The sequence below is a fragment of the Meriones unguiculatus genome, chromosome 2 (assembly GCF_030254825.1).
Source record: "Meriones unguiculatus strain TT.TT164.6M chromosome 2, Bangor_MerUng_6.1, whole genome shotgun sequence".
NCBI lineage: Eukaryota > Metazoa > Chordata > Mammalia > Rodentia > Muridae > Meriones > Meriones unguiculatus.
Window position 1 is genome coordinate 83,563,411 of NC_083350.1, and position 19,014 is coordinate 83,582,424.

At 44.3% G+C, this 19,014-nt stretch overlaps 1 protein-coding gene across 2 annotated transcripts; it reads right to left on the reverse strand.

Moving 5' to 3' along the window:
* Window positions 1-61: 61 nt before the first annotated feature.
* LOC110540416 (V-type proton ATPase subunit S1-like protein) lies at window positions 62-18,802 on the reverse strand. Of its 2 annotated transcripts, XM_021627204.2 has the most exons (7): window positions 18,608-18,801; window positions 13,690-13,730; window positions 13,368-13,429; window positions 12,710-12,927; window positions 6,091-6,135; window positions 2,950-3,190; window positions 63-470 (listed from the first exon to the last, which is right to left on the reverse strand). In XM_021627204.2, exons 1-7 carry the CDS (start codon window positions 18,733-18,735, stop codon window positions 168-170), a joined length of 1,038 nt encoding a protein of 345 aa, XP_021482879.1. In that variant the 5' UTR covers window positions 18,736-18,801; the 3' UTR covers window positions 63-167. The 2 variants fall into 2 exon arrangements, with proteins under 2 accessions (XP_060233732.1, XP_021482879.1); XM_060377749.1 differs by lacking the exon at window positions 13,690-13,730 and having other exon boundaries at window positions 62-470; window positions 18,608-18,802.
* Window positions 18,803-19,014: the final 212 nt, after the last annotated feature.

Genomic DNA, 19,014 nt, shown 5'->3' on the forward strand with positions numbered 1-19,014 from the left:
CCTCAGATCTACCTAATAAAACCATAAATTAAAAAAAAAAAAAAAACAACTCATTGCCAAGGTATTTCCATTATTCTTTTTTAATCAAACAAGTCAAACATGACAGAAGAGAATAGTGTCTTTCAGAGGTGGTTGTGGTCCTGGTGAGGAGACAGAGCCTTGTGCTGCTATATATAGATTTTGCAGATCTGTTGGCTCCTCAGCTCGTAGCCTTCAGCTCCCTGGCTTCCCAGCAGCTCCTTCTCCTCCCCTGGATCTAGGGCCCTCAGGGACGGGAAGTGCGCAGGAGATGTGATGAACTCGTAGTGCCGGTCCAGGGAGCGCAGGTAGATGAGCATGTGCAGGGCGTAGGCCAGCACCAGCAGCAGGATCAGAGACATGGCCAGGCCAATCAAAACAGCAGGCGAGAAGGAAGAGCCACAGTCTCGGGCCTGCGCAAACTGGGCCCCCTTGATGGAGAAGCCTTGGATCTGTCCAGAGAAAGAAAAGAGCAGACGTGACCTTGGCCTCCCCTCTAAGAGTCAATTCTCATTGTGCTGGTGCTTCTGGGCCCCAATTAACCTTATTTTACATTCTGTGGTTCATTTTAATGGCCAACTTTCCATAATCTGGAACCTTATAGGAAGAGAGTGTCAGCAATGGAATGTTTATATCAGATTCCCTGTGGGTGTGTCAGGGAGGGGTGGTAATCATCTTGATTAAGCAAACCGATGTGTTAAGATCCAGCCCGCTGTGGGCAGCACCGTTCCCTGGGTTTAGGTCCCAGACTGTATACACACAGACTAAGAGAGCTGAGTACCAGGCATGCATGCAGTTACATTCTTGACTGTGGACATGGTTGGCTGCTTCCCGCTTGTGCAGCCTTGACTTCCTACAATGAGAGGCTGGAAGCTGGACTGTGAGCCAAATAAAGTACTTCTCCCATAAAGTGGCAAATGTGACAAACACAAACCACACACTAAAGGCTTTGTCAGTACCAGATGTTTGTTTTTGAGACAGGGTTTCTCTGTGTAGCCTTGGCTGTCCTCCACTCAATTTGTAGACCAGGCTGGCCTCAAACTCCCAGCAATCTGTCTGCCTCTGCCCCGCCCCCCGTACTGGGATTACAGGCCTGTGCCACCATACCTGGCTGTACTAGATACTGAGCCTTCATAACAGCCTATGAGCAAGTGACTATCTTATTGTAGCTTAAAACAGAGCCTGGGGCTCAGGAAAGTTCAGTTTCTCATGTGGAATCACACAGCAGGAAGTGTGTGATGATAAAACCTGGGAAACCTGGCTTCATGCTCAGACTCAGTTTACGACTATAGAGGGTCTGGTATCCTCTGTCACTTCTGCCGTCACTACCACAGAAGGCTGTGTGGCCATATGCAAATACTATGCCATTTTATTGAAGGGACTTGAGAATTCATGGATTTGGTACCCATGGAAGGAATTGGGGTCTAGGACCAATCTCTTGTGCCTACTAGGAGACAAATGTCTGTTCTAAGGAAAGACCAGCAGGCCTGCAGTGTGAAACGCGGTTGTCTGGGGACACTCCTCTCCCCTGTTTACATTCTAGGTGCCTCCATAAGGCGCATTTTCTATGAGGAAGCTGATTTCCTGCACACACGAATTGCACAACCCAGGAGAGGAATGTGCTCCTCAGCAAATTCTCTGGAGTCTTAGCAGCCCTGTGACACATCCTGGGGCGCTTCTCCTGCATGCTGCCGCTCCACAGCTTCAAAGCGGGCCCCAGCCAGCCAGCAGAGTGGCGAATCCTGTGGATTTGTGAGCCAGTCCTCACGAACGTCTAATCCTCTCTTCCTTTCCTTCCTTCGAAATCCCCACCCCTGGTCCCTGACCGTGTGTTTTCTTTTGTTATTTTTGTCACAAAATGTGTGTGACATAAAATGTGTTGTCTTAACCACTAACGTGTGCTGGTATAGGTGGTAGTGTTTTCCATGCCTGGAATGGGCCTGAGTGTTTCACACAAACGAAGCCAAGTACTTTCTACATTGATGAAAATAAGCAATGTAGCTGGTGTGGTGGCGCTGTAATCCCAGCACTCTGGGAAGTGGAAGCAGGTGGATGTCGGTAAGTTGAGGCCAGCCTGGTCTACAAAGAAGTCCAGGATAGCTAAGGCTACACAGAGAAACCCTGTCTTGGGGCGGGGGGGGGGAGATAAGCAAGCAATGTATTGACGAGGTTAATAACTTAGCCGTGTAGTAGAGAGTGATTTTAAAATCAGATCTGCTTGACTGCAAAATGTATGCTCTTCCCTTCCTTCCCTTTGGCCTCTCAACACTATTCCTCCCGAAGCTGAGAGAAATATGCATGACTATGTACCCTTGTAATATAGAAAAACACACAAAGCCGTATCTGCAGCTTCAGTGACTAAGCCCTGGCCACAGATAAACAAGATAGGGGGATGCTTACTTAGAATGTCTCTCAGCCTGAGGGGATGCTGGGATGCCGGGGTGCAAAGGCGCCTGTCACAGTCCCAAGCCTTTCTCTCAGGGTTTTCAGGTCTCTGGGCTATTTTTGACTGGCTGATGCTTCCATTCCCAGGCTAACTGTCAACACTGTCTTTCTCACTGCAGATGTATTTCTTATCTGCCCTGCTAAGACCACTGCTTCTCTCCCAGAAGGGAAGAGAGTGATAGTCCCACAGCGCCTGTGTGCCCAGGAAGTGTCAGTCGCCAGGCTTCAGCCACAGCTGCACTCGTTTTAGATAAGTACCTGGTGAGTGGGTAAACAGGAAAGCAAGCGTGAGCCCTGGAGGATGCAGGCAGGAGAAATCCTCCACCCTGCTCCGCCGCATACCTCAGAAGCCCCAGAATAAACCCATGCTATCTTAAAGGCATGGAGCCCTTCCTTAAACATCTTGTTTTGGCTGACTTCAACAAACACTGAGTTTCTTGGGCACCGAGTGTGCATACATGTCCAGCGAAGGTTTTAGATTGTTACCTGGAAATCAATAAACGTGACCTCCCACAGGCTTGTGGCCTCGTCCGAGCTGCTAAGCAGCAGGAGGGCATCCTTCCTCCGCAGGCTGCTGACGCGTTGGCAGCGGTACGAGTAACTCGACAGAGCATAGACACCGGTTGCGTTAAAAGTTGCTTGCACCGAATTGTTGAAGATAATCTCCACTCGGTGTAAACTAAACCAACTCTGGCTGGACAGCTTGTTGTGATTGCTTAGGGTGAGCCTGAGAAAGGACAGCACATTGGGGTTAGCCCGCGCTCTCCTGCTGTCGCAGGTCTTCTGTGAACGGTACGACGGCGCCCTCTTTTGTCAGGCTGTGGAGAGAGGCTTCGCTTCGGCGCCAAGCGAAAGCTCGTCCATGTTGGTAAGAAGGCCAGGAAAAGAGCAATACAAAAATACTACGGGGGATGGGGGTGGGCTTTTATTTTCTTTTCTGTGAATTAAATCGTATGCTTATTATTGCAACAAATTTTATTTAAAGACTTGGATTATATTAACATAGAATTAAATGTCATAAAATAATAGTAATAGCTTTCTCATATGCCAGCCACTGGTTACTCTTGTGTATTTGCTTAAGCTCACTAAGCACTATGAGATAAACAATATCGTTATCCTAGTGTAATCATAGTGTCACATTGAGAAGTTGAGCCCAGCAGGACAAAATACCTTGCAGTTTCTCTCAGAATGTTGTGTTTGAGCTGCCTGTCAGATTCAGCCTGAGAACAGCTCCCTCCCTGCTTTAGAGTGGAACATTCTCCGATCCTCCGATCCTCAAATAGCTCATGATAATTTTATTTAAAAACTGAGCTATTACATAGGGCAAAGTCAAGAATGGTGGGATTAAAACATCAGTAGTAATCACAAATACTGGAAGGATTATCAGTTTTTTTTATTTTCTTATTCTTATAGCCCAGTGCCTCTCATTTTTCTGTTTTCTGAGTTCCCTTTGTCTTATTTTGTGCCCCTGCAGAAGCAGACGCTGAGCCAAAGACGTGAACGTTAGATTCAGTCATCTGGGTATATAGAATGGATAGAAGGCAGTGACCGTGGACAGAAGGCAGCCAAGGGAACAATGCGAAGGGTGAGCATGCTTTCACAGCGGGCAAGGACCTAATGCGGAATTCCGGGAGCCAAGGAAAAACAGATGCTCCTCAATCTCATTCAAGGTAGAGGAGTCTGGGATGCTGACACTCTTCCATGAGAAGGATGGAAGGCAGCCAGCTCCATCTTAGTGTTACGGGTCTGAGATCATTCAAAGATTCACCACGACCATAAATAAATTTTAATAAGAAGAGCTTTTTCATTTAAAGATTGGCATCCAATGTGGGGCCAGGACTGCCCCTGAGAGGGATTCCAAGGTGTAGCCCCTAGCCATGTTAGACCAAGGCTTTTAAAGGCAAACCCCACAAGACTGCATGTGCTCTGTCTCTGTGTAGGCAGGGCCCAGTTGTAGTCTGTTTGTTGTCCTCGTCACTGAGCAGAGTAAGCAGGTTTGATTGCAACAGCAGACATGGCACATAGTCCTACGACCTACTGTCTCGATAGAAGGGTCAACTTAAGAATAGTCTTCAGTGTCTGGGGAAAGGACAAGTGGACTGCTCGGGCGTTGCAGCCTGTACAAGTTAAATTGGGGTTTACATGTTGGAAGTATTGTTTGCTTTTTGGTCTCTCAAGCAAATCTAACTTTAAGCTATCACAGTTGGGGTTTCTATTGCTGTGATTAAAACACCATGATCTAAATCAACTTGGAGAGGTAATGTTCCAGGTGACCATGCATCACTGAGGGAAGTCAAGGCAGGAACTCAAACAAGATGGGAACCTGGTGACCGGAGCTGATGTGAAGGCCGTGGAGGAATGCTCCTTACTGGCTTGCTCTCACGGTTTACCCAGCCTGGTTTCTTATAGAACCCAGGACCACCCACAGCGGCTGGGTCCTCCCGCAGCAATCACTAAGGAAATGTCCAGTAACCTTGCCCCCAGGCCAGCCTTATGGAGGAGACATGTTCTCAGCTGTGGGTCCCTCTGCTCAATGTCTAGGTTTGTGTCAAGTTAACAAAAACCAACCAACACAGCCCTCCGTGGCCAGAAAGGCTTTCAGGGAGAGGGGATGGGCAATGACCATTCCCCTCAAATGGTAAAATCCGGGTAGACATAGAGGGACTATGGACATGTCCACTACACGCTTTTATCTTAAGTGATGATGGTGGTGGTGGTAGTGGCAGTGATGATTTACGGGGGTATTTTCCAGCTGGGGAAGAGTGCTATTACAAAGCGAAACTGCTCCCCGTTTCTAGATGAGCTGTGCACGTCTGTTTGGTCGCCCTGTGGATTCTGTTTCCTCATGAAGATTCTTTGAAGGGCTGGGCATGTAGCCTTGTAGTGTAGGTTACCTAGCAACACAAGGTCCCCGTTTGCTCGCCAACACCAGGAAACTGTTTCTCAGAAGGATGGGAGTTTGTATGTTCTAGATTATGCTCTGTGAAACACTAGCATCTTATGATGTGTAGGCTGGGATCGTGGGGGAGAAAGCTATCCATGGTCAGGAATAGCTTAGAAAACACTGGATTGCTTAGTTTTAAGAAGCCAGCTTTACTTTAAAACTTATTTGGGGGGCGGGGTGTTTGAATGAATAAAGTTATGATGTGAGTATCTGCAAGAGAGTCGGGGCATGTAGTCATTCTCAAACAAGTCTGAAAACAGAACCTTTTATTGAGGACTCAAAAATATTTCCACATGGCCAAAGAGGAGCAGTCAGGAGAGAGTGCCCGTCTCCACCCACCCTGCTTTTTCTCCGAGTAAAGCTGAAGACATAAAGTACTCATTTCCACTAAAAAGTCTGTCCTACAGGAAGGGAAGCATTAGTCTGTGTGTGTGTGTGTGTGTGTGTGTGTGTGTGTGTGTGTGTGTGCATTGCCAGTGAGACTTACTGATTTTTCAGACTACTGAGATATGTATGGACCTTGTTTTATAGAAAGCACTCCCATCAGACATGGCCACTGAACTCTGAACTCTCAGTGTACTTGGACATGTATTTAACATGTCACAGAATGACACTTACAGGGGAGTAAACAGATTAAGTAGAGCATAGTATACCCTACAGGTTAAAACCATAATGCTACCAACCTTATGTCCTTGGGATTTCCAGCATCACCAAACTTTAAAGACAACCTGAGAGAACAGAAACAACATAGTTCATCAAAACAGGAATGGCTCAGACTGCAAGGCAGCTCAGCAGGGCGGACCTCTGCCTCCAAGCCCAACAACCTGCATGCTGAGATCCATGTCTGGAGCCTACATGCTGGAAAGAGAGAACCACTTCCCTCAAATGGTCCTGGTAAAGCCAGCTTTCACACAGGCACCACGGTATGAACACACATGCACACCTGTACATGAGTGGCATACACACGCAGACATACACACCACATAAATAACTGTAATCAAGAACTTTATTATTAAGAATGACTGACTCCTCACGTGGAACTAAATGTGGTACCTAAAACCAAATTTATAGAAGAAACCTACAGTAGTTATCAACCTTGGGCAGGCAATGTTTTCTTGAAAAAGTACAAAATCATGACCCATAAAATATGATGCTAAACTGGATTTTTAGTACAATAAAACATTTTGCTCTTCAAATGACTCTTAAGAAAATAAAACATAAAAAAGTAAAACATACAAAGATGAAGAAGAAAAGAAATCAAAACAGAGCCGTTCCTGGTGGTGCATACCTGTGACATCACACTCACAGAGCTAAGGGAGGGAGTCGCAAACCAAGGCTTGCAAGTCCGTGTATCCCTGTAACTCCAGCTTCAGGGGATCTGATGCCACACACACACAAAGAGAGAGATAAAATCTAACATAATAAAATTTTAAATATTCTCAGCATTACTGAGCATTAGGAAAACAAAATAAAAACACATTTACACATCATAACACAACAAACAGGATGATTAAAACGTCTAACATGTGGGAATCACGAGCTTTGATAATCTATATTCATGTACACTTTTCTGAAGGTAAAACTAGCTTTCCTGGGCCAAAGACAGAGTAACTATTCACTCGGGAAAAATAGTATTAGTTCTCTTGACACACCCATCCCCCCGGGTATCACGACATTATCCCTCCCTTACTGGGATCTGGGGTTTGCAGTGGAAGTCAGGAGTGCAAAGTTAACGTGGAGAGTCATGGCTCTTTCCTCACCTCTGTTGCCTTAGTGTTGATCCTCCTGGGGAAGAGAAGAGAGGGAGGAGATGTGGGGCTGCTACCCAGGAGGTAAGAGGAAGAATTTAATCAGCCTCTGGACAGAAGCAGCTGGCTTACCACGACGGATACAAATGGCTGCACCTTTAAGATTATGTCTTACAAGTGTCCCCAGCAGGCTGATGTGTCCCTTTGTCTCTTCAGCCCTTTGCTGCACAGACACACAGTCCTAAGCGTCTTACTAACTCCAGAGCTTCTCCTTTAGCTCAAGGCCAGTGAAGTTTCTCAGAGAGTATTAACCACACAGCAGCTTTTGTAAGAGGATTTTCTCTACAGTTTCACATTGATGAAGACATGAAGCAAGTGGGTAATCGTGGGAAAGACAGAACGGTTCATTTTCACCTGGCTGGGTGCTGCTCACCCACCCAGAGAGTAGAGGAAAGAAGACAAGGAGTGCAGGGCCAGCCTCAACTAAAGAGCAAATCTGAAGCCAACTTTGAATACAAGAGCCCGTGTCTCAAAAAATAGGAGCTCACACTTTTAAAAATGTGGAAGCAGCTGTGGTGTCACCCTCCTGTGGTCACTGTCATTCGGGAGGCTGAGGAACAGTGCTGCGGTGAGTTTAAGGAGACACTGCATTATACAGTACATTCTTAGCTAGCCTGACTAGAGTGTGTGACCCAAAAGAACTTAAAACGCTTTAAAATTAAAATTTAGCAGCTTCGTAGACTGTTAAGTGTGCCTATGTAATGTGATTTGGCCTTTCTACTCCTATATGGAAAATTATGAAATTAAAACGCATTCTGCTTCAAAGATTCATACAAGAATGTTCCTAACTACCCGAAAGTTATATAAAGGAGAGTAGCAAAGTTCTATCATCAACAGGTCAATGGATAATTAGGTTGTCACATACCCGTACAATGGAATACTGCTTGGCAATGAAAAAGAGTATTGCACTGAGCACAGAAGGTGGCCTAAGTTGTTAAGTGAAAGAAGCCACATTAAGAAAGAGAACATACTGTATGGCTATATTTAAATAAAATGCTAGGAAATGCAAATTAATCTTTAATGACAGGAGCTAAACCAAGGTTACGTGGAGAGGAGAGAGTGACCCAAGTGTGGATTATAAAAAGAAACAAGTATATTTTAGACATGATGAAAACGTCTGTGGTCTTGGTTGTGGAAACAGTATTATACAAGTGCATATATATGACAAGGGAACGTTGATATAGTTAAATATCTGCAGGTTATTCTTCTTCACTTGAGTTTCCGTAAGGTTAGAAATATGAGAATAATGAGCCAAGTGGCTATAATGGGAAAAGATGAGAAATTTAAATGCACTAAGAATGTTGCAGCTATATCAACAAAATATCTAGAAGTCAGAATGCCTTAGTCTGCATTAAGAAACCAAAGAAATCAAAATCAAATCGCCTGGAGAATGAAAGGTGGCATGCTGTGATTTCAACTAGCTTGACCTACTGCCAAGGAACAGAAACGCCAGCGGCAGCGCTGACCGCTAACATAACATGCTTATGGGGAGGAGTTGTGATGCTCACAAGAAATCATACAACTAAGATTGACAAAGGGAATGTTCGTGTTCCCTAACAGAACTTAGACACCTTGGATGTGCCTGTGTGCGGGCAGTTTCAGAGTCTTTTCTACGTGAAGCTTCAAAAGATCCCTGCCCTGGCGTTCTTAAAGAAAACATTTTAAAGAAACAAAACATGCCAGGCACAGTAGCACACACTCTGGATGCAGAGGCAGGCGGGTCTCTGAGTTCAAAGCCACCCAAGTTTATAGAATGAGTTCAAGGAAAGCCAGAGCTCTGTAGAGAAACATTGTCTCACAAAAGAGAGAGAGAGAGAGAGAGAGAGAGAGAGAGAGAGAGAGAGAGAGAGGAAGAAAAGGAAAGAAAGAGGCAGGGGAATACATTTTATAAATTGAACTAGTTGTTCATTCTTAAAAAAATTTCTTTAGTTCTTCCAATAAAATACACTATCTTGGTCACTCGCAACTTGCATTGCACCAATGAACTAAACCTCAGAGCAAAGCCACCTCAAGCCATCCATCACCTAGTGAGACAACTGACAGCTCACAAAAACTACCCACCGGGGCTTCTCTCCAGTGGGCGTGGTTCCTGTGGAAACTCAAAGGCACACTGCTTTGAAGCAAAGAGCACCAGGCCTGGTTTCAGCAGCGATAACTCACTTGTTCAGTGAGGCTCTCGTAGGTATTGGGTGCCATACAACTAACCAAACACAAAAACGGATGCAACCCAGAGCAAGAGCGGAAAAAAGAACCCACTCAGGCCCCATTCTTTCACATGTAAAACATACTCCGAATTCTTCTGACCATAAACGTCCAACCTCAAAGTGCACACCGATGCTGGGTTGTGTTCTATTTTTGGACTTTCATATTTAAAAAGACTTCCATAACAAATCCATCCGCCAAACTTGCCTCTCCCTGAACATTTTGTTTCCAAAATCTAAAACACGGTCATGTTTTTCAGTCTGGCTTTTGACCTTACCTGGTTATGCATCTGCTTTGGTGTTTCGGCAACTTACGCTCTGGTTCTGTCAAGTGTTCTCTCACTGGCGGCTCACTGTTCTCCAGAGCTCACAGGACTCAGCCTCGGGAAGTCTTACCAGATGGAACTAAAAGCCCTCACTTTCTGGGGAGACACCCTGGCCGACACCCGGGTGTGGGTGGACCCAGGCTGCCTACCCACTAGTGTGAGCAGGACTGCCGAGTGGAGGGCTGCCCATCCCGGGCTCACGCGTGGGTGTGTTTCTAGGGAGATGACTAGGAAGATAGAACACCAGTGCCCAAGATCTGATATATGCACTGTCAAGCCCAGAACTTCTGGCTGGAGAGAGGACTCATCGGTTAAGAGCACTTGATGCTCTTCCGAAGAACTGAGTTTACTCCCCGCACCCACATCCGGGGACTAACAAGAAGCTCTTCCTGCAGCTTCAGAGGACGGCCTCGGCAAGGCTTGTCACCTTCCGCAGGCACCTGAGCACATATGAGCTCACACAGAGACACAATCACATAAAATGAAAAGTAAAAGGATCTTAAGGTGTATTTACAGAAAAAAAGGCGAAAAGTCGCAGGGCCCCTAGCCAGCAGGTGGCCAGGCAGCACCGGGCTGCCCTGCGCTTGGGGCGGGTTGTGAGGAGAAGGGGGCCCTGCTTTGAACGGTACGACAACTCCTCTGCAGCTCATGCTCGCACTTCCTCTCTGCTTTTCATAATCCTGAGATAAGGCCAAGGGAAGGTGGTAGCATGTCCCTTTTAAAGACGCCCGAGCCCCAGTGGAACTCCACGAAGTTTCCTACCCTTGTTGACCTCGATTCCTTAGGACCTATCCGAGAGCCGCTGTGACGGCCACTAGCCCTGGAGAGCGCACAACACGCACATTCTGTCAGCTGCAGTGCAACGTTGCCTCCATAGCTGTCAGACACGTGACAAGTCCATGGGTCCTGAAGACACACAGCTCTCTGGCAGAGCTGGACCCACGAGACAAGTTTTAGCTTTTCTCCAGACATAGTTTCCACTGATGACTAATGTCTCCACAGCCCAGTAAAAAGATGTGCTGCCTAATTCATCCCACAACCCCCCTAATGCCAGGATAAATGGAGCTGAGGCATGCCAGCCAGCCCTGGGCTAGCAAGCTTATCCTCCGGCAATCAGCCTCTTTCCATGCAGCTGACCACAAATAAAGAGCCCAGGAGGGAATTAATTAGAGCCTGGGAAAAAGTTCTGAGCCCTCAGCAGTGTGGGATCTCTTTCATAGTCCTTTATGGTTGTGCTGTAACAAGAGAAAGAAATGTGGAAGGATTCTTAATGGTTCCCTAAACATTGTAATTATTGCGATTTGTTAAGTCCCTGTTAGGGGACAGTCATTCTGAAGGGCAAGACATGGAGATGTGTAATATTCTTCTTACAAATATATCAAAATAATACGTTTCCACCCATCATCACGAACTTTAAAACAAGAAACAAAATTCAGGCATAAGCTAGCAATTCCAGCCAAACTGGAACTTATACTGGCATAAAGTATAAAAGGAATGCACACAGGAGAACATGCATAATATGTTATGGTTCATACAACATATCCTGACCATCACAGGCCAGAGGAAGAGCAAAGCATCTTCTAAAAGCGCCCACTGTACCAACACATATTAAACAGGTGGTTATAGAACACAAATGAAACATTTCAGACTTCCTCTTCCTGGATCAAAACAACAGAAAAACAAAAACAAACAAGCAAACACTTGGATACCTGAAAAGCAGAAAAAGGCTGAAAGCGAGCTGTTCTCAGTGGGACATTTACTTAGTTGCTTATCTCAGACTAAAACTAATCATTCTGTTCACCCTCAAATACCCAAAGAGTCTCTGAAATTTGACCAAATGTCCTTTTACACAACAAACTATGGGACAGGCCATGTTCTATAATTTGAGAATCTTGAACCAGGACCAAACATACCACCTAGAGTCAAAGACTGGTCCTAAGAAAATGGGCTTTTCTGAGTCTCTCACTGAGACATGTGTGCCCTGCTGTGCATTCTTTTCATGTTGACGTTTAGAATTGAGCCCAAGCCTGAAAACAGTTAGCTTTACTCTCTTCCCCCCCCCCATCCTTTCTTTCTTCTTCCTCCAAATGGTACAGGCTCTTGCTGGTGTCTACTTCCCTACCGGAGCTAGAGATAAGAGCATGATACAGAAGACAACACACACCTCCACTGCCTGATACAAAGAAAGCAAGCTAGAGCCTAGCCAGACACCTCCTGCTGGCTAGCTTTCAAAGTACAGAAGGGTGTCCTCTGGACTGCCCAGGAAGTAACGCTTTGCTTGGTCTAACCCAGCTGTGACCCTGCAACCAAAAGTCCAGCCCACGGGACAAGGTGTGCCTTCCTGTGCAATAGTGGCATGACTGTTGAGAAGGTCACTAGCTGCCCTTTGATTTGGGGTAGGGCGTGGGAGGCGGTACCCATGCCTGGTATAATAAGGCCAGCTAACAGTCCAGGACTGTGGGTACCATAGGCCCACCGGGTAACTTAGTACCTTTGTTTAACTAAATTGACATATTATCCAACTTCCTTCCAAGTATCTATGCACATACCCATAGACAAAACTTTTCCCTCCTTCCTTCCTTCCTTTCTTTTCTCCTCCATTTTTAGAATGAATTGGAAACTCTCATTTTGAACACCTACAGAAGTAAAACTAACCAAACACTCTTCAATGGAATTCATATCAAAAAATATTTGGACAATCAACATTTGTTTGTTGAGTAAAAAAGAAAATGGTACAAAATTGGGTGGTTAGTTGGGTAGGAGGGTGGGGAGAAGGAGTAGATCTGGGAAAAGCTGGGGGTGAGAATGATCAAAATGAGTTGTACAAAATTCTCAAAAAGCTGATAATATTTTTAAGTTAATTTGTGACTTGTCCTTTAACTTACTTGATAAAGGCAAACAAAGTGGCTTGTTACAGTGAGTTATAAGGTATTTCCAAGGCCTCCTCAGCCAGGAAGACTGACTTACGTGGCTCTGTCTTCACTGCAGTTGGAGCGGCCGGTGTCCACTGTTGTGTTTTGACCAAGTGCTTCATCTGTGAGATCCAGCCAGGTCTGATTCTTAAATTTAACTGTGATTTTTTTAGTCCAGAAGAGGACGCACGGAATTCCATCCCTGGAGAACTTAATAGGATTATGATGGCTGAATACACTCCAGTGGGTTTTGCTCAGATTGTAGTTGAAAGTCTAATTAACCAAATAAAAGGAATTTAAAAGACAAATGTGTGTCCTTAGTATCAAAGTCTTTCTACAGATAAAAAAGTTAATTCATATCATGTAATGTGGATACATGTTATTATATATTTACTTAAAGTACAACAGAAAGAGTGGACCAATTATTCCAGTGTAAATCCAAACAAAAGAAAAAGTGGTCAAGAAAGAGCAGTGAGCTCCCAGTTATAAAAGATACACTTTCTGCTGTCCCTGTGGGAAAACCATAAAACTGAATACTGTGAGGAAAATATGAGAGGGCAAGTAAAATTAAGAATTGTATGTTTTTCTCAACTACCCAGAGTTCAAGTAAGATTATGTTAATAATTAATGTAACTATTGTACATATATTTATCGTAGCTCTGAGAGCACTGAAAAGAAAGTATGTTATTAGACTAATGACCCAACAGCCATACCTGTGTGACGGGTATCGTTGTGAAATTCTGGACTGGTTTCATCTCTCCATTATTCTTTTGACCTGTCAAATAAATAATGATGTGAGCACCAAGGCTCAATGCCATCATTTTGTTAACATAACTGAATGATGCTAATGAGCCATTCACTGAAATGTATCCTGTTTGTGCCTATTTGGGCTTATCGTTTAAGATGTACTAGTTTAAAAGATCTTTTCCAGGAGGAATTCTAGGTACAGACAACACAGGAAGGGAAATGTTCCCCAGAAAAGGCCTTTCTTCATTCCTGGCCCCAGGACATCACAAGGGCAATTCCAAGTCTTACCACTCTGAATAACCACTTCTTTACTTGAAGACGCTTGAGAACTGAAATTAGAAATAGAGTTTATTTGCAGAGCAAACATCTATAGTGAGGCATCACAGAAAGTTTTGAGAAGCTATCTAAGTATCCATCTCTCTTGGGAGCACATTGTGGCCATGCAGAATCGAGCATGTTTAGCCATGAATTTCTGATTTAACACATCCTCTCCAACAAAATATAGGAAATACAGAAGTTTCTGAACTTTTTCTCTTTTTATGACTCAATTCTGATCTTTACTCATTGGATATGACAAGGATATTGCATGCCAAGCCATGAGCTGTCTACTGTGCTTTAAACAATAACAAAAATGTAATAAACTATTTCACAATGAAATTTTATGTAACACTGTGCTATTCCTATATGATAGCCAAATATTCAATATTCATTGTTGTTTTTAGAAAGACAAATTCGGCCAGCAGTGGTGGCACAAGGTTTTGATCCTAGCATTCGGGAGGCAGAGGCAGGACTCTACATGTTCAAGGTCAGCCTGGTCAGCAGAGTGAATTCCAGGACAGCCAGAGATACACAGTGAAGCCCTGTCTAGAAGAAGGAAAAAAAAAAAAGAAGAAGAAGACAAATTCCGTTGCCAAAAAGGGGTTTCTGAAATAGAAATTATGACCTATAGACTTTATCTATACTCATAAACATGCTACACCACATAATTTACTTTTTATAAAACCCCGCAGAGAATTTCCACAGACTTCTCTATCAGCACTCCTTTAGCTTCTCAGTGCTCCTGTCTTTAGCCCTGCTTGTAAGACGGAAATTCATAAAACTTAAAAATATATTGAAAGCGGGCTGGAGAGATGGCTCAGAGGTTAAGGGCGCTGGCTACTCTTCCAAATGTCCTAAACTCAATCCAAAGCAACGATATGGTGGCTCACAACCATTTATGATGAGATCTGGTGCCCTCTGCTGGCCTGCAGGCACACATGCAGGCAGAGCACTGTATACATAAAAACCTTTATATAGACATTGAAAGCATATTTTTCAGTCTGCACTCTGTAACCCAGCATGTATCATAAATATTTACCTATGTTGCCGTATATTCCTGACACAGTTTTGAGTTTCATGCAGTATTATATCATGAAAATGTATCCTGATGTCTTCAGCCGTGTTCCTAGTCTCACATACTTAAGGTGTGGTGTAAATGTCCTCCAAAGGTCCACGTGAGTGTAGGCTGGGCAGACAGAGGGTGGACATAGCAGACATCCTGAGGGGTTCTAGCACAACATGGTTGTGGTTCTCCTCAGCCTCAGTCATTCCTGTGAGAGCAGCATTATAAAAGAGCAACAATGGCCCTCCCTCTTCTTCTCCACTTCCTTGCTCAACATGTGACTCTTTTTCTGTATGATAAGCTCTTTTTTATTTAAATTTATTTTTTATATTTTGTTCACTTTACAGCGTGATTGTAGCCTCCTCCCTCGTCTCCTCCCAATCCTGCCCCCCATTCCTCTTTTTCCCTATCTCCCTCCCCTAGTCCTCTGAAAGGGAGATCCCTCCTCCCCTACCATCTGGCCCCAGCCTATCAAGTCTCATCAGGACTGCCTGCATCGTCTTCCTCTGTGGCTTGGCAAGCCACGACCACCCCACCATCAGGGGAAGGTGATCAAAGAGCTGGCAACAGGGACCCACATGGAGACTGAGCTGCCATGGGCTAAGATATGAGTCCTAGTTCCCAAGACATGCTCCATCTCACCATCTGCCATCAGCCATAGACCCTCAGAACAGAGCCAACTCAGGTTCCATGCCTTTGAACTTCCAAAACTAAAAGATTAATAAGCTGTTTTATTCTAGGATAAATAAACTTCAGTAGCAGGTGTGGAGCAATTCCTTATAGTAACGAGGCCATAGGGGAAGACAGCAGCTGTGGCCTCTGTGCACACACACGTGTACACTGCAGTCTAGACAGGGTTTTCACACAAGCGTGCTAATTCACTATGAAGGAACCAACAATTCCTATTTCGTAAATGTTCTTTCAAATCACTGATCAGAAAACAAAAGTGTCTTTTAACTCTGTAGGGCTATTCCTAGGAGAGATGACAGCAGTTTAAGTGTGATACACGTTTCTAAGCTTAGAGAGGAGTCGGGCATCCGAAGGCTGAGTGCATAAGAATGTCTCAAGAGAGCAAGACAAAAAAGAATGCTTTCACTCTTTTATCACAGTTTTTTTTCCTTTTTGTGTGTGTTTACATGTGTGCATGAGATTTTATTGGAAACATAATATCAACCAAAACAAAATACACCTCACTACGCAGGATCTGAGTGATCGGAAAAGCTAACAGTCAGCAACTGTCTGTGTGAGCAGGTTGAGAAACACTGATGGAATTAAACCTAACCAGGCGTGGGGCAGACCTTTAATCTCAGCACTCAAGAGGCAGAGGCAGGCAGATCTCTGTGAGTTCAAGGTCAGCCTGCTCTACAGAGTGAGTTATAGCATGGCCAGGCTACACAGAGAAACCCTATCTTGGAAAAAGAGAAAGAAAGAAAGAAAGAAAGAAAGAAAGAAAGAAAGAAAGAAAGAAAGAAAGAAAGAAAGAGGGAGGGGGGGAGGGAGGGAGGGAGGGAGGGAGGGAGGGAAGGAGAGAAGGAGGGGGAAAGGGGAAGGAAGGAATTCATTAGGCAAGCATAAGAACCCAAGTTCAGTTTCCAGAGCCCAAGTGAAAAAGCTGGGCTTGGTGTCGTGGGCTTGTAATCTTGGCCTCTGGGAGGCAGAAACAGACTCCCTGGGACTCAGTGGCTAGTCAGACTAGCTGAACCAGAAAGTTCCAGATCAGTGACGAGATCCTGTCTCAAAAACAGAAGCTGAAAACAGAGGCAGGCTCTGTCCAAAGCCAGACTGACCATCACAGAGAGTTCCAGGACAGGCAAATAAACAAAAGAATAAATCCAACTTGAGGAAGGATTTCAAAAGGAAGAGAAAAAGAAAGGAAGGAAGGAAGAAGGGGGAGAAAGAAAAGAAAAAGAAAAAAGATTAAACCTAGCTTGTCCTTGTTAGCAATTAATTAAACCTAGCAAGTCCAGGCTTGCAATACCAGCTAGACTAAGGAGCCTGAAGAAGAAGGGTCAAAAGTTCATGGTCTTCTGAATCTACACAGAGTGTTCAAAACCAGCCTGGGCAACTTAGTGAGACCCTTTTATAATTAACTGTATAATTAATATAATCTAACAAAAATGTTTTTAAGTCAGGCACAGTGGCACACGCCTGAATCGCCAGCAGAGGCAGAGGCAGAGGCAGAGGCAGAGGCAGGTGAGTCTCTCTAAGTTTGAGGACAGCCCAGTCAACAAAGCAAGTCCAGGACAGTATCTAAGTGGCTTTGGGCTGGGGAGAGAGAGACGCTACTTAATATTTCAGGTCTGTCCATATTCTTGCAAACATTACAATTTCTTTTTTCTTTGGAGCTAAATTAAATTTTATGTGCATATATCACGTTTTCCTTACTTATTCACTTATTAGTAACATCTAGGTTTGTAGCTATTGTGAAGAGCATAGTTGTTTCTATAATTTCTAAGATCTAAGCTTCTGAAGCTAAAATTATATTTATCTTCTCTTGATAAGGACAAATTTGAATTTTTTTAATTTTTGACATAGTTTTTGTCAATGTAATACAAACCATTTATTTCTTTTTTTTTAATTTTTACTTAGGTTTACTTCATGTGCATTGGTGTTTTGCTTGCATGTAAGCCTGTGTGAGGATGTTGGATGCTCTGGAACTGGAGTTATAGAGAATTGTAACCTGCCATGTGGGTGCTGGGAATTGAACCCAGGTCCTCTGGAAGAGCAACCAGTGCTCTTAACCGCTGAGCCATCTCTCCAGCCCCAAAGCCATTTATTCTATATAAACTTGGTGGGGAAACATTCTGGTTTATAGGCTGAGATATAGCTCCGTGGTAGAGCACTCGCTTAGCATTCATGAGGCCCTGAATTCAATCGACAGGTAGCACAGAGGCATGGGATTCCAGGAGGTTATAAAGCCAGGTGTGGCAGAGCATTCCACAACTCAAAGATAGGAGACTCACAATTCAAGGCCATCACTGGTTATATAGGTAAATTCAAGATCAGCCTTGGTAGAGGCTGTCTGTCCCAAACAAAGCAAGATAACATTTAACCACCGAAGACATTTAAGCCACGTACGATCTAGAAGTAAGCTTCAAAAAAATCACTAATTTCTTCCAGGGAAGAGAAGGAAACATTTCGAAGGTCTATTCTTAAAGCTGTTATCCGCTGCTGACTTAGGAGTTCCCCAAGGTGCTTCCCCAGCTCACCCTGTCTGCTGCTGAGCTCTGTGCTCACAGGAATTTCCCTGTGCATTCGGTGAGATGGCACATCCTAAGCAATTGGGAAACAAGACACACCGTAGCCACAGTCGAGACTCTAAATACACTTTTTCAGAGATAAGTCTGTGTACTCCTTCATAAGATGTAGGGAAAAAATGGACAAAGGAACTGAAATGGCGCTCATTAATGGTAAGGGCTGTGTCGTAAACAACCACCTTCTCCTTGGGATGACGGGTTATGCCGTCCTAAGATCGCCTCTCATAACTATGACAGGAGAAACTGTGAAGCTAGACCTTATTTTTAAATGTGGAAGAAACCCGAGCCAGGTCTGATCTCAGAGTCAGTTAAGGAGTGCTGTATGTAATACAGATGCAGGTTTCTCAGTGTTTTCAACAATAGTCCTCGCCTCTCAGAATAAAAGTTTAGAATAATAAATACTGTAGTTAGCTGTGTGGTATAAATACCTACATTTACATATAGCTTATCCATGTTTGAACCATCACAAATGCAGATATGTAACTATACAAAGAAATGACAAAAACATGTAATTTCCCACTGGCATTGAGGACAGAGACACTGCGTTAAAGGATTGGCCGTTACTCACACGACATTCTTCCCGGCGAGGATCTGCTCCAAAGTGACTGAAAACACCAGACATAGAAACAGAAGGGAGAAGCTAAACAAGAGTTTTCTTCCCATCCAGGAATGTACGTTTCTTCCAACCAAGCACATCTGTTAATTCAGAGAGCAAACAGAGCAGGGGCTGAATTCTTCTTGCCAAGTGACTGACAGCACCTCCAACCAATAAAAAGACAGCTTTTCCAGGCTGCACTACGGAGGGGTGGGAGGAGGAGAGAGGGCAAGAGTGACTGCTCAATCTGGAGCACGGAGTTAAGCCAGGATTTAGCCTTTCACTTGTTCGCTGCATTTAAAAACCTGTAGGCAGCAGCTTTTCGAGAAAACACATTGCTATAAGCCCTTTATGGGAAGTCGCTGTTCTGTGTGACTGTC